We start from the raw sequence: 15,017 nt of genomic DNA on the forward strand, positions 1-15,017 counted from the left end.
TCACTAAGTTTCATCCCGATCCCTCCACTCTAAGTGTTTTCCAATTTTTATGTTTCTCCCTCCCAACTCCCCCCCCCCCCCCCCAATGTCACCAGATCCGGTCGGGTTTAAAATAAGAGCTCTGAGCCACGATATCCTTCTAAATATCAAATTTCATTGAGATCCGATCACCCGTTCGTAAGTTAAAAATACCTCATTTTTTTTATTTTTCAGAAATACCCCCCCCCCCCCCTCAACTACCCAAAAGAGAGCGGATCCGTTCCGTTTATGTCAATCATCTATCTAGGACTTGTGTTTATTTTTCCCACCATGTTTCATCCCGATCCCTCCACTCTAAGTGTTTTCCAAGTTTTAGGTTTCCCCCTTCCAACTCCCCGCCCCCATCACCAGATCCGGTCGGGATTTAAAATAAGAGCTCTAAGAGACGATATCCTTCTAAACATCAAATTTCATTGAGATCCGGTCACCCGTTCGTAAGTTGAAAATACCTCATTTTTCTAATTTATAAGAATTACTCCCCCCCCCCCCAACTACCCCAAAGAGAGCAAATCAGTTCCGATTATGTCAATCATGTATCTGGGACTTGCGCTTATTTTTTCCATCAAGTTTCATCCCGAATCCCTCCACTCTAAGTGTTTTCCAAGATTTTAGGTTTCCCCCTCCAACTCCCCCCAATGTCATCAGACCCAGTCGGTATTTAAAATAAGAGCTCTGAGACACAATATCATTCCAAACATCAAATTTCATTAAGATCCAATCACCCGCTCATAAGTTAAAAATACTTCATTTTTTCTATTTTTTCCGAATTAACCGGCCCCCACTCCCCCTCCCCCAGATGGTCAAATCGGGAAAACGACTATTTCTAATTTAATCTGGTCGGGTCCCTGATACGCTTGCCAAATTTCATCGTCCTAGCTTACCTGGAAGTGCCTAAAGTAGCAAAACCGGGACTTTAGGTTTTCCCCCTCCAAGTCCCCCCAATGTCATCAGATCCGGTCGGGATTTAAAATAAGAGCTCTGAGACACAATATCATTCCAAACATCAAATTTCATTAAGATCCAATCACCCGCTGATAAGTTAAAAATACTTCATTTTTTCTATTTTTTGCGAATTAACCGGGCCCCCACTCCCCCCCAGATGGTCAAATCGGGAAAACGACTATTTCTAATTTAATCTGGTCCGGTCCCTGATACGCTTGCCAAATTTCATCGTCCTAGCTTACCTGGAAGTGCCTAAAGTAGCAAAACCGGGACCGACAGACAGACCGACAGAATTGGCGACTGCTATATGTCACTTGGTTAATACCAAGTGCCATAAAAACAGATTGATATACTATAAATTTGACTGGAATGGATTTAGAAAAACAGACACCATTGACAAGGTTTACTAAATATTAGACTACCACAACTATTAATAACAACCCAATACAACACTAAGTCGCCTGAGGCCAGCACGGAGGGGCACACTCCTTCTCCATCCCAGTTTATTTAAAGCTTCCCTCTTTACCCAACCCACGCAGTTGAAATGTTCTTTAAATTCTATTTATTACCTCTTCTGACCCCATTTGGTGACAACCTGCATTTCGTTTGTCGCCATATGGATGGGATACAAATCAAAACTTTCGGCAATCTGTCATCCTTCATCTGCAAAATGTGGCCTAGCTTCCTTAACCTTTCTTTTGTAAAATCCCAAGAAAAAAGGATCAAATCAATTTTTTATAAAATAAAATTGACTGTTGCAAATCATATGCAGCACTTGGCTGCCTAAATGAGGAGCGATGTGCACACAATGCATTTTTTTTTTTTTTTTACAAGGTACTTCATATAGAAGGAGTTGTCGTAGAAACTTCAGAATCAGTTCATTAAATTGGAAATTGAGAGTTCTAGTGATCTTTTTTAGAGTCGAAGGTGATTAGAGGGCAACCAGCCCCCTTACACCCACTAATATCCCGAACATATCCCAACAAAATTTTTCAGATTTTGTTCACTATAGTTGGAAGGACTACTACTACTATTATTACTACCACTATTGAAACTAATATTTAGGCTATGAGTATTAAGGTGTAAATTACAGGAACTTTTGAGGAGGAAGTTGAATTAAATTAAAACACACTGTGAGAATACAGATTATCAAAAGCTACTACAGTTAATACTACTGCTAATCTTCCTCCTCTTACTACTACTACTGCTTCTACTGCTACTACAACTACACCTGCTACAACTATCGTGACTACTACTACAACTAAGGCTAAGGGTATGAATATGAAAGTTCCAGGGAATACTGGAGAGAAATGAAAAGAATCAAAACAAGGCGAGTAAATATAGGAAGTCAAAAGGGCGTATGAGGTTCAACTAAATTTTTGCCATTTTAATTTAAAACAAATTGTCTTACATCAAGCAGTACATTTAATAATCTTACTGATCATTCCCTTGATGAGCTTTTAATTTAAGAAAAAGTTATAGGAGAAAACAGGGGGCCTAGGACATTAATCAGTTTAACGTTATTTAGAAAGATTGCTCTGAAATTTGACCAACTTAGCACTCGACCAGTTTTCAAACATTGATAGGGTAATCTGCTAGATACTTAAAAATTTTAAGAACTTTTCATATTAGGAGTTAGTATAAAAGACAAAAGTACTATGTGAGAAACAATTTTAAACCTTTTCAAGCGTCCTCCTTTTAGATACTATTTTTTTGCTTTTTCCATAAATAAATATTAAAAAAAAGTCACTCCTTACTGGGTACATCACAGAAATATTCCTCTTCTTCTCTGTTTTCAGTATTAAATCCAAAGTTACGGAAATGTAGTAAATCTCTCCAAATTTCTTTGGAGATTTCACCAACAGATTCACTATTATTATCAGGTGCTGCTACCATACGACCCCATGTAGAATTTCTATCGTCTGTGGTTCTTAAGGCCCGAGAAACTACATGATTAGAACCTAAAACCAAAAGAAAAGCGATAGAATACATGGTAAAAAAAAAAGAAGAAAAACAATCATCACTGACCAGGCTCAAACATCAGCAACACAGTCGCGCCCATACATCTGGGCAAATTATACATATAAAAGAAGATAACAGATAGATTTGCTTAATTTTAAACTTCACACAGGACCAACTAGTAAACTTGCTCTCTTAAGTTATTGCAGTCAAATTATCTCGAACATAGCACTCATCACTCATCAACACAATTATCTTATTTGCCAAACAAAACAGAACATTCACCAAAGCTTTTCAGCTAAATGAAATGTTTGTTCATAATCTATATTACTCAGGCCTAAAGTAGTTTAACAATTAATGTACTTAGTAGAAAAACACTGTACTTCCCACCGGATTTTGCTATCTAAGCATCACAATCACTTTTTTAAGCTATTTTTAGTGTTCGTAGGTGGCATTTTTTATATTAAGGTGTAGCAGGGGTAGGAGCACCATTAAGAGGACACAGGAGGCAAAACCCCGCACTGTATAGCGGGATAACGCGTTATTTATAACATTTTTCTATTGTATTTACAATCCCCAAATATTATTCTTCCTAACGAGACAATTGTCATCAATCACAGGTAGGGGATTATTTTTAACTTTTATAAGTGTATCATACTACCACTTAATTCATGGATGTGACAGGGTAAGTTTTTATTACTGTTTGTAAATTTTTCCCGGAGAGATTCTTTACAGCTATTTAGACCTACACAGACTTTTAAAAATATATCCCGGAACTCCCAACCCTTGTTCATGAATTTACAATATACCTTCCAGGCAGGGGCGGATCCAGGATTTTCTTTGGCGGGGGGGGGGGACAAATTATTGTATTCCGAAAAACTTGCAAACAAAGAAATACCAGCAATTTAGTATAATCGTTACAATTTAGTATAATCGTATAATCGTTGAGCGAAGCTAAACGCTTATACGATTATAGGTAGGTAGGTAGATTGTGGAAATAGTCTTAAATTTAATCTAAAATCTGCTGAGGGTTAAAGTTCTAATAAATCTGTTGAAATTAAAATGATGCAAGAATATTGGTACAAAAAACAGTAAGTTATAGAGACCATTCCGCCATAAAAAAAATGAAAAGCTGTTCACCCTCTACGAAAAATATGATATTTAATATGGCAACATGACATTATCCCCAAATCGACCACTACGTAAGGGGGGCCACATGCCCCCCACTTGGATCCGCCATTGCTCCCAAGGACAAACATACTCCTTGTTTGACTTTTCTAGACCTGCGGGAACAATGTTTACCAGCTCGAACCTTTTATATTAATCTCCCCCTCACCGTCGACAATCTAGTATCATACAAACCTTCGGCAAAAAAAGTTTGATTTGATAACTCATCGAACTAACATAGACAATCTAATCGAAGCTTTTCTCACTGACTCAGATGACATTTTTGGACAGAAAGATAGTTCTAATGCAAATTGGCGCAAGAAGAACGACCTCTACGTGCCTTTGGATATCTGGCTAGTCACAATAGAACCAAATGCACCTAGGGACGGTTGGCTCGGCAGCCCTCCTCCTGAAACTTCTATTGCTACGAATGGAGCCAGAAATTCAGCCTCGGATATATCATCTCAACCCCCATTCGACCCCGGACCGCCCAAGGACGATTCCCTCTGAACATCATTGACTAAGGTGGCATCAATGTGGCCACTTGGAATGTTCTGACAAAGAACAATCCGGTTCAAAGGTTCCATTAGCTAAAGAATTAAAGAAATAAAAAGTTCAAATTGCTGGAATCACCGAAACACATCTATCTGGTGATGGTGAGGAGTAAGCTACATTAGCGAAGGGCGCAAACTGCTCTGGTCTGGTGGTCACCAGAAACAAGGAGGTGTTGGGCTAGTGCTGAACAGTGCCGCACGCAAGACCCTCCTGTCATTCTTACCAGTAAAACCCGGGCTCCTGAGAGCAAGGCTCGATAGTAAAAATGGAAAAATAACCACTATCACCTGTTACGCCCCCACAAATGAAGTCAGAAGATAGGGATGACTTTTATACCCTTGTAAGTTCTGAAATTCTGAGCTCTCGTTTGTACCTCCCCATGACTACCTCGTCCTTCTAGGAGACATGAATGCTAGCATTCCAAATGAGCCTGGCCTTTGGGATTTCACTGTTGGACCCGTAACAGTAGATAGCCTAAACGACAATGGAGAAAGAATACTGAACTGCTGTCTCACCCACAATCTTACCATTTCTAGCATATGGTTTCAGAGATCCGACATAGCCAAGTACACCTGATATAGCAATGATGGATCAACGAAGAAAATGCTCGACTACATCATCATACGCCGGCGATGGCTGTCGTCTGTATAGAATTGTCGCCACTACCGAAGCGCCGAGCTTGGGAACACCGACCATCGTCTTGTTGCAGCCAAAATAAGGCTTCGCCTAAAAGCTACAAAAACCAGCCAGACACTTCGGAAAACTGATACCTACCGTATCCAGCAAGACCCGCTTTGGCTAAGCAGTATCAGATCAAAATATTCAAAAGATTTGAGGTCCTTATGCAGTGCGATGATAGTGAAGGTGCATGGAAGGTCTTCAAAGAGAATGCTCTTGCAGCTGCAAGTAGCGTTGCTGGAATAAAGCAGCGTAAGAAAAAAAGACAGGATCAGAAACGAGTCCCTCGCCATTATTGATCGCAGACGGGAAGCCCGCCTTCGCGGGGACATGCGAGCATATAGGCAATTAAATAAAGAGCGTAACATCATGCTGGGCAAAGACCATGAAAACTTTATTGAAAAAAAAGCACGCAACCTCCAAGAGACCACCGCAAAAAGGACATTGGAGCCACATATAAGATACTCCGTGAGTTCTCATTTCAATACACTTAAACTACATCGTATCTCCGTAACGCATGGCAAGAATATTTACGACCAATCCCAGTAAGTGGGAACAACACTTCGAGAAGCAACTAAACTCAGACCCACCCGACCAAATTGACAACCAGGTTACTGCTGCTGCTAACAATGCTACACCTGCCCCCGATGGCACTGAATTTACAGCAAAAGAAATTAAAGCTGCAGTATGAAAGCTGAAGAACAACAAAGCACCGGGAATATGTGGCCTGACATCAGAACTCCTTAAAAATGGCGGCTACAAGTGCTGTTTAATACTCTGTGGTGCTCTGAAATGATGCCATACCGGTCTACAAGAGGAAAGAAAGTAAAACAGAATGTTTTAACTATCATGGAATAGCTCTGCTCTCAGTACCAGGCAAACTCTACACCATGCTGGTCCTCAAGCGGGCAACAAAGTACCGCCATCTCCTTCGTCACTACCAGCAAGCTGGGTTCCTGTCGGGTAGGTCCACTACTGAGCAAATCCACAAAATTAGACAGCTAATAGAGAAAACTCCAGAATATAAAGAAAGGCATACATTGCCTTCCTCGATTTACGATCTGCTTTCGACACTGTTGACAGACAGTCACTGTTGCTGATCCTTCAATCTGCTGGTGTAGCTAAGAAAATTGTCAATCTGTTGGAAGAACTATACAATAAGGCCGAAAGTGCTGTCTTTGTAAATGGCCATTTCTCATCACATTTTCAAATTAGAAACGGTGTTCGGCAAGACTGCACTGCTACTCCCAAACTCTTCAACTGTCTCATGGACCATTTTCTCAACAAAACACTGCTGGCACACCCGTTTAGCATCGATTTTGCTGGAAGGGTTCTGTCAGATATTGACTTCGCTGACGATATTGCATTGGTATGCGAAAATCTCACTGACATCCAAACTGCCCTGGAGACGCTAGCATCTGCTGCAGAAAAACTTAGTTTAAATGTACACTGGACCAAGACCAAAATATTTCCTGTGGACAAGACACCATGCAGCCCTCTGACAGCAATAGAAGTGTTTGGCCAAGATGTTGAGATAGTCAAGCGGTTCAACTACCTTGGTTCAATTGTCTTCTCAAACGGAAATTCAGATGCAGAGATATCATTAAGGGTGGCAAAGGCGAACGCCGTTTTCAGCCGGCTGCTGAGATCAATATTCCATAAACCCCAGATCAGTTGTCTCACGAAAGCTCGCATCTGCTCTGCCTCGGTAGCAGGTGCTGCGTTGTACTCGTCAGAGACTTGGCCTTTGACTCAATCACAGTTGATGAAGATGGATGCTGTCCAGACAAAACACCTAGCAAAATCGAGCAGGTTAGGTGGCTCGACAGGGTACGAAACACGGATGTCCTGCGTTCCTTTAAATTACTACCCCTGTCCAAACAGCTCGAGTCCCGCTCACTGCGTTGGTACGGTCATTTACTTCGCATACCCACTGAAACACCTGCCCGACTTATATTCGACTTCGATCCAACTGCAAACGGTTGAAAAAACCCCAGGGGTAGACCACGTACAAGATGGGCGGATATCATCCACGATCGACTCACAGCGTTGGGCATTGACCCCAGCGAAGCTCTTACCCTCGCCCGAAACAGGCCACTTTGGTGACGACTAACAGCGCTGACGTCTCGTTCCCTCTACGCAGGTGTCGCTGCCAAGCAAGAGCTTTAATAAAGTAAGTAAAGTAATCAAGACTCTCCACTGAATAAAGGGCGTCATGACTTATCTGCTGCTACATCTAGCCAAATGAAAGCCGACTCATATTTAACCGAAGCCACTAAAACTAGTAAAACTAAAACCAACTCATTTTTAACCAATGCTGCTACAACTAGCAAAGTTAATAAGAGTTCATCTTTGGCCGTTTCATCTGACAATGCTACTACAACGCGCAACACTATTGCCAGCTCATCTTTAAGCAATGCTGCAACATTTAGCCGAATTATTACAGATTCATCTGACAACCCTGCTACAGCTAAACAAATTAAAGCAATGCTGCTACACCTAGCCAAATTAATAACGCCTCATCAATTAATGGTTCATCTGTCAACTCTGTTCCAAAACGACTCAATAGCGAGCAGTCAATTAGTGCTTCATTGAAGATCCCTGTTACAACTAGCCGATTCAACACCAACCCATATTTAGAAGAGTTATCGGACAACCCGCAAACAACCTATTTATTTTCCGGTGAAATACAAGGCCGAGAAGGTTTTACAGACCCTTCAAATAGTGTAATGCAAGATTTTTCAATTATCAATCAAGGTAATGTTGTTTCGCATTAAATAGATGGTGGAGAGACTTAAATTTCACTGCACACAAAGCGTTTTTTCTTAAAACAAGAGCTAAGAGGTCATATGGCACTTGTGCCGAGGCAAGAAGAGCTAAGAGCCAAGAGCTCATAAGGTATGAGCTATAACAAAATTTTAAGAATCAACAGATTGATTTAAAAGGAAAATCAGTGGCTTAATGCCGGTCGGGATTTAAAATAGAAGCTCTGAGTCACAATGTCCTTCTAAATATCAAAATTCCTTAAGATCCGATCACCCATTCGTAATTATAAATACCTCACTTTTTCTAATTTTTCCTCTCCCTTTAGCCCCCCCATATGTTCGAATCTGGGAAAACGACTGTATCAAGTCAATTTGTGCAGCTCCCTGACACACATACCAATTTTCATCGTCCTAGCACGTCCAAAAGCACCAAACTCGCCAAATCACTGAACCCCTCCCCCCGCAACTCTCCCAAAGAGAGCGAATCAAGTACGATTACGTCAATCACGTATCTAGGACATTTGCTTATTCTATCCACCAAGCTTCATCCCGATTCCTCCACTCTAAGCGTTTTCCAAGATTTCCGATTTCCACCTCCAACTCCCCCCAATGTCAACAGATCTGGTCAGAATTTGAAATAAGAGCTCTGAGAAATGAATTCCTTCTAAATATCAAATTTCATTAAGATCCGGTCACCCATTCTTAAGTTAAAAACACCTCAATTTTTCTAATTTTTCCAAATTAACGCCCCCAGCTCCTCAAAAGAGAACGGATCCGTTCCAATTATGTCAATAACGTATCTAGAGCTTGTGCTTATTCTTCCTATCAAGTTTCATCCCGATCTCTCCACTCTAAGCGTTTTCCAAGATTTCTGTGTCCCTCCTCCAGCCCCCCATTGTCCCAGGATCCAATTCGAGTCGAAAATGGTTAATCTGAGACATAAGATCCTTCTATATATCAAGTTTCATTAAGATCCGATCACCTATTCGTAAGATAAATATACCCCAATTTTCACGTTTTCCAAGAATTCCGGTTTCCCCCTCCAACTCCCCCCAATGTCACATGATCTGGTCGGAATTTAAAATAAGAACTTTAAATCACAAGATCCTTCTAAATATCAAATATCATTAAGATCTGGTCACCCTTTCATAAGTTACAAATACCTCAATTTTCATAATTACCCCCCCCCCCAACTCCACCAAAGAGAGCAGATCCGGTCCGGTTATGTCAGTCACGTATCTTAGACAGGTTTTTATTCTTCCCATTCGGTTTCATCCTGATCTCTCCGCTTTAAGTTTTTCTAAGATTTCCAGCCCCCCCCCCCCAACTGCCTCCCCAATGACACTGGATCCGGTTGAGATTTAAAATAAGAGCTCTGAGACACGATATCCTTCTAAATATCAAATTTCATTGAGATCCGATCACCCGTTCATAAGTTAAAAATACCTCATTTTTTCTAATTTTTCAGAATTAACCCCCCCCCCAACTACCCCAAAGAGAGCATATCCGTTCCGGTTATGTCAATCATGATCTAGGACTTGTGCTTATTTTTCCCACCAAGTTTCATCCCGATCCCTCCACTCTAAGTGTTTTCCAAGATTTTAGGTTTCCCCCTCCCAACTCCCGCCCCCAATGTCACCAGATCCGGTGGGGATTTAAAATAACAGCTCTGAGACACGATATCCTTTCAAACATCGAATTTCATTACTATCTTATCAACCGTTTGTAAGTTAAAAATACTTCAATTTTTCTATTTTTTCCGAATTATCGGGCATCCCACTCCATCCCCCAGATGGTCAAATCGGGAAAACGACTATTTCTAATTTAATCTGGTCCAGTCCCTGATAAGCCTGCCAAATCTTATCGTCTTAGCTTACCTGGAAGTGCCTAAAGTAGCAAAACCGGGACCAACAGACAGACAGACCGACAGACCGACATAATTTGCGATTGCTATATGTCACTTGGTTAATATCAAGTACCATAAAAAAAAAAACATGGGATAAGCCATAGTTAAGATCTTACAAGTCTGACTCGTTGCGTATAGTCAGTAGTCCAGGGAAAAATATAGATGGGTTAAGAAATAGATTAGGGGAATCACATCAAAATACAAAAAGATGAAAATAAAAGCCTGCGCCTCTTGTTGTTTTCTCTAAAGAGGCAAGGGAAGAACAAAAAGTGGTTTTTTATCCAAAATGGAAACTTCATAAAACGGGTATACCCAAGAAGTTTCAAAAGTTTTAGATAACTGAAATTCAAAAACAAACAAATCAGCTGAAAGATACTCTGAAAACGGAACATATTTAGCAATAACAGGGAGTGTCGGGCTACATTTACATTGAACCTTCACTGATTATAGTGGGCCCCAAATCACCCTCCACTAAAGCGCGCAATTATCGATTTACTCTTTGGGCAAGATAACGACTGATTAAAAGGGGCTATTTAGGCGGGTGGACCCCGAGTATTGTGGGATAACACTACTAAGAAACACCTTGTAGCTTTGAACGATGCAGGGTTGAATATTTCCTAATGTTTTTTTCAGATGTTTCGAATAAACTGGCCTACTCTAATAATAGATACTAAAATCTGGGAGGCAGAAAGCCGTAGCGTCAGGATTAGCGTGCTTTACTATAACAAAAGTGAAAAAAAAACACGTCCTATATGTCTTCCTTCCAATATAAATGTAAAGTATTAGCCGTTTTAATTATATGTTGAACAAAACAAATCTGGCCATTTTTCCCCCCAGTAGTAACACTTAGCAGACATTTACCACACACAAAAAGTACAAATTTTATAGCATTTACTGCCTTGCGCTAAAAACTAGCATAAGGGCTCAAATGCAAAGTGGAGCACTTACCATAAGCACATATTACCAAGACCTAACATAAACACACATTATGTCAATGCAGGGTATCAACAGGACGTATCAGATATATCTTAGGACCGGCTTAAGAGTATTAAGTTTAATTATAAGGGCATGAGGAGGGGATGTTCTACTAGACAAAAAAGGCACAATGCGTTACCTTAACTGCTTCCTACTAATACAACTACTGCTATCAATAATACTACTCCAATTGCTCCTACTATTACATTCGCTAGGGTATAGGGTATAGATTAGTCCCTAAGAAACTTTTAGGCCCTCCTCGCTAGTTTTCAGTGCTCAATAACAGACTCAAAGTCCCTGAAAATTGTATGTACCATTAGAATTCCATACAACAAATTTTTAAATTCTAAAGTCGCTTTATCTTTTTTTTCTTCCCAAATATGAAACCCGTGATGCGAACAATATTTTAAATGTTCAATTAAGCCACCATCGCTAGTTTTTGGCGCGAGGCAGTAAACGGGTCCGGTTAACCCAGAGGTAGGTAAAGCCAGGTATGTAGGTAAACCAGGTAGAGGTAGAGGTAGGTAAACCAGGTAGGGTATGGTAAACCCAGACTCGTTTTCGGAACATTTATCAGCTAACTTGTTTATTTTTTTTAGCAAAACTATCTAAAACATCCTGAAAATCGCTGGTTTTATGAAAATTTTCCATAGTGGATAGTGAAACCACTTTTTGGTCTTCCTTTCCTCTTCAGACTTTTTGGTCTTCCTTTCCTTTTTATTTCTTCAGTGGAGGGCTTTGATTAGCACAAATCGAGTCCGAATCTATTTGCTCAAAAATATCATTAGAGTCATTGAGAAAAGCTTCGATAAGATTGTCCATGTTAGTTAGGTGAGTTTTCAAATCAAGCTGTTTTCGCCAAAGATTTGTAAGGTACTAAACTCTCGACAGTGAGAAGGCAGATTAATATGCAAAGTGTGAGCTGGTAAATATTGTTCATGTAGGTGTAGAAAAGTCATAAACAAGGGATATGTGTGACCCTGGGAGTTATATAGTAGATACATAAGCAAAGAGTGGGAGTTCCCGGGATATAATTTTTTTTTCAAAGTCTCGGTAGATCCAAATAGTTGCAAAGAATCTCTCCAGGAGATATTCATGATTAAGAATAAAAACATCACCCTGTCGCTTTGATGAATAAATTCGCATATATATATATATATATATATATATATATATATATATATATATATATATATATATATATATATATATATATATATATATATATATTACCGGGAGTCCGGCAGCTTCGCCAAAAGCCCGGCAATCGGCACGGGGCAGGCTTCTATATATGGATTCTCACTGACGCTTGCCTTTTAACCGCAGACAATTTGAGACAATTTGCTGTCTTTTCATACTGAGATCTTTTCAAAGACATTTGATTACAAAAGCAAGTCCGATTTCTAACAACGATATCTACTAAACTACGAACTTTTGGTTTCATAATTATTAAGGTTTTTAAACTGTTGTAATCTCTTGTTAAAATAAATAGAGATATTTTTGCAGTTACCAGCCGCCAGGCCCCGGCACTCGGCAGGCTTCCATATATGGATTCTTATCGTCGCTTGTCTTCTAATCGCAGATAATTTGCTTGTCTTTTCATACTGACTTTTCAAAGATATTCAAGTCTTTGAAGTGTTGGAATTCCTTTTTAAAATATATGCAAATATTTTTGCAATTACTAGTTTGTTGCTCTTTACGCAATTTAACGTATTTTCATACTACATCTGTTCAAAGATATTTGATTATTAAAGAAGTCCAATTTCTAAAAATGATTTCTACTAAGCTTCAAGATTTTGGTTTTCTTTTTTAAGGTTTTTGAATTGTTATAATACCTTGATAAAATATATATAGAACTACTTGGCCATCCATACTTCTCAGTTCCGAGACGTACTCTTCGGATAGGTACACTAGCACGCTAGGTGGCGCGCACAGCGTGAACGATCCCAGCGTAGTATATATTCAGCAAGGTTTGCCTCTCTGCAAAGGTTATCGGTTTTTGGGGGGGAAAAGCAGATGAAACGGCACTTTGATCTTTCCCAAAATAGAATCACAAGCAGCCTGGAACACAAACATATTTAGCCACTATTTCCCGAACAGATGAAAATATTTGAATGATTTATCTGTTTTATAAATTTTCTAAGAGCATAAAAGTGAATAAAACGAAAATGTAGTTGAAGAGACCAATACAAAAGTCAGTTCTACTAGTCTTGCATTGATGACATTTCGTTTTCTCAGATCTTCCCTGGCCTTCATCTATGCAGCTCCATCCGAAATTACTTTTGCTAGTTTAAAATTCATGGGGGGTTAGTATGTACAGTATATAGTATATATTCCACTTTATGTAGGATTTTCCTGTTTCAAATAGCCACAAGCGGTCTAACTCCTCCTTCCTTCTCCTTAAGCCTTATTATAAATTCAACCTTTTCAACTTGTAGGGAAATGTCTGCTGTGTATGGCATCCTGCCACATACATAATGAACTCTAGGATAATCTGAATCAATTCAAAAGCGGGCAGTAGAAAGAGTTAATGAAGAGGGTAAAATGCCTTGCTTTTAGCTTTTAATAGAGACTGGACTAACAACTTTAAAAGAGAGAAAATCAATTTTCTCCCAATGCCATAATCCTATTAAACCCAGGCATCCTCCAAATTCTCCCCAATTCCTTATTCATTCTTCTATTTTGGAGTATCAGAGAATATTTGTAAGGGCAGGATACAATATTGATTGTGATACTGGTGAAGGAGAAGGGGATCAACTTTAGGGATAGTACTATTATATAATCAATATATTGTCTTTACGGATTACTTTTACTGTTTGGTTTCTTTTTTGGCTTCCGCCGTCTTTTCTTGACCATATTTTCGACATCAATATCACCAGGATTTGTCGTTAGACAGCCGCTGGGTCGTGTTTCCTCAATTAAATTGTCCCAAGCTTTCAAGCGCCCGGCGATTTCAGTTCCTCGACTTTCGAAGCCCTGAAAAAAAACACACTGGAATACAATATTCTCACAAAAGTCATTTTCTTGAATAAAATGGGTACATTTTACAGAAAGGTGATACCAAGGGAAAATAGCTTAATAAAAACACACTCATCCACATAATAACCAAGGGGGCCCCATTTTGGCGATTACAAATTTTTATAAAAATAGTTATAAAAAATTTTTCATAAAGAATCAATTTTTAATAATAATTATAAAAATAGATTTTGTTTTGAAGAAAGCACCATTCCAATTACATGTCTCATTCAACAAGAATCAGGTTTGGTATGGTGACAAGAGGACACAAATAACCATCGATTTTACCCTTACATAAACTTGGCGATCTTCGGGTAATTTAGGCGTTGTTTGACTTTAAGTGGACTATAGTCCAATGTAATCTGGCTAAACAAATGTTATTAGAGTTCTGGTTTATTTTTATGAAACCATCTATAGTAAAACTATGGGGTAATTATTTTATTATATATGACAATAATTAAAAATAATATAGAATCCTATTGATTTCAAACCAATGAACTTAACAAGAGCCTTCAACGGGTAAAACTGATGAAGGGAGGTACACAGAGAGGGATGGGGGTTTAATAGGTATGAACCCCACCCCTCCCCCCAAAAAATAATTCTCTGACACTTAAAATGGTTTTAAAAACGTAAGTATAAAAAAAGTAATTAAAAACAGATATCTTAAATCATAATCAGATATCTTAAATCATAATCTAATAATTGATATATATTTAAATCATAATTCTATAATTGAATGTGTTGAACTATCTATCATGAGATTACGCTTCGAGATAATTGCTACAAGCAAAGAGGAAAGGGTTAGAATACTGATGGTTCAGCAAATCCTATTAGCCCCTTTGTTTCTACCAAAAATAAGCTAGACATGACAAGGAAATGCAGATTGAGGAAAATCATCAAAACCTGAAGCCCATTGTTGACACTGTAATATTCTGTGAGAGGCAACAGCTTACCCTGAGTGACAAGAAAGATTCCGTTTCCTTTTTATCAAGACAACAGAACCTACTCGTAATGGT

General features: G+C 39.1%; 1 protein-coding gene across 15 annotated transcripts in view; it reads right to left on the minus strand.

Annotated features, from left to right (window-relative positions):
• The window catches only part of LOC136034712 (protein dispatched-like), a 138,057-nt gene that overhangs the window by 77,943 nt on the left and 45,097 nt on the right, over positions 1–15,017 (minus strand). For 14 of the 15 annotated variants that reach the window (XM_065716056.1, XM_065716050.1, XM_065716055.1 and 11 more), the window contains 2 exons: positions 13,794–13,962; positions 2,739–2,942 (listed from right to left, as the gene is read on the minus strand). In XM_065716056.1, coding sequence (XP_065572128.1) covers positions 2,739–2,942; positions 13,794–13,962 — 373 coding nt within the window. Of the gene's footprint in view, positions 1–2,738; positions 2,943–12,821; positions 13,758–13,793; positions 13,963–15,017 lie in introns of those variants that run through there. The other variant, XM_065716062.1, reaches the window with a different exon arrangement.

Source organism: Artemia franciscana, chromosome 13 (genome assembly GCF_032884065.1).
Source record: "Artemia franciscana chromosome 13, ASM3288406v1, whole genome shotgun sequence".
Lineage (NCBI taxonomy): Eukaryota > Metazoa > Arthropoda > Branchiopoda > Anostraca > Artemiidae > Artemia > Artemia franciscana.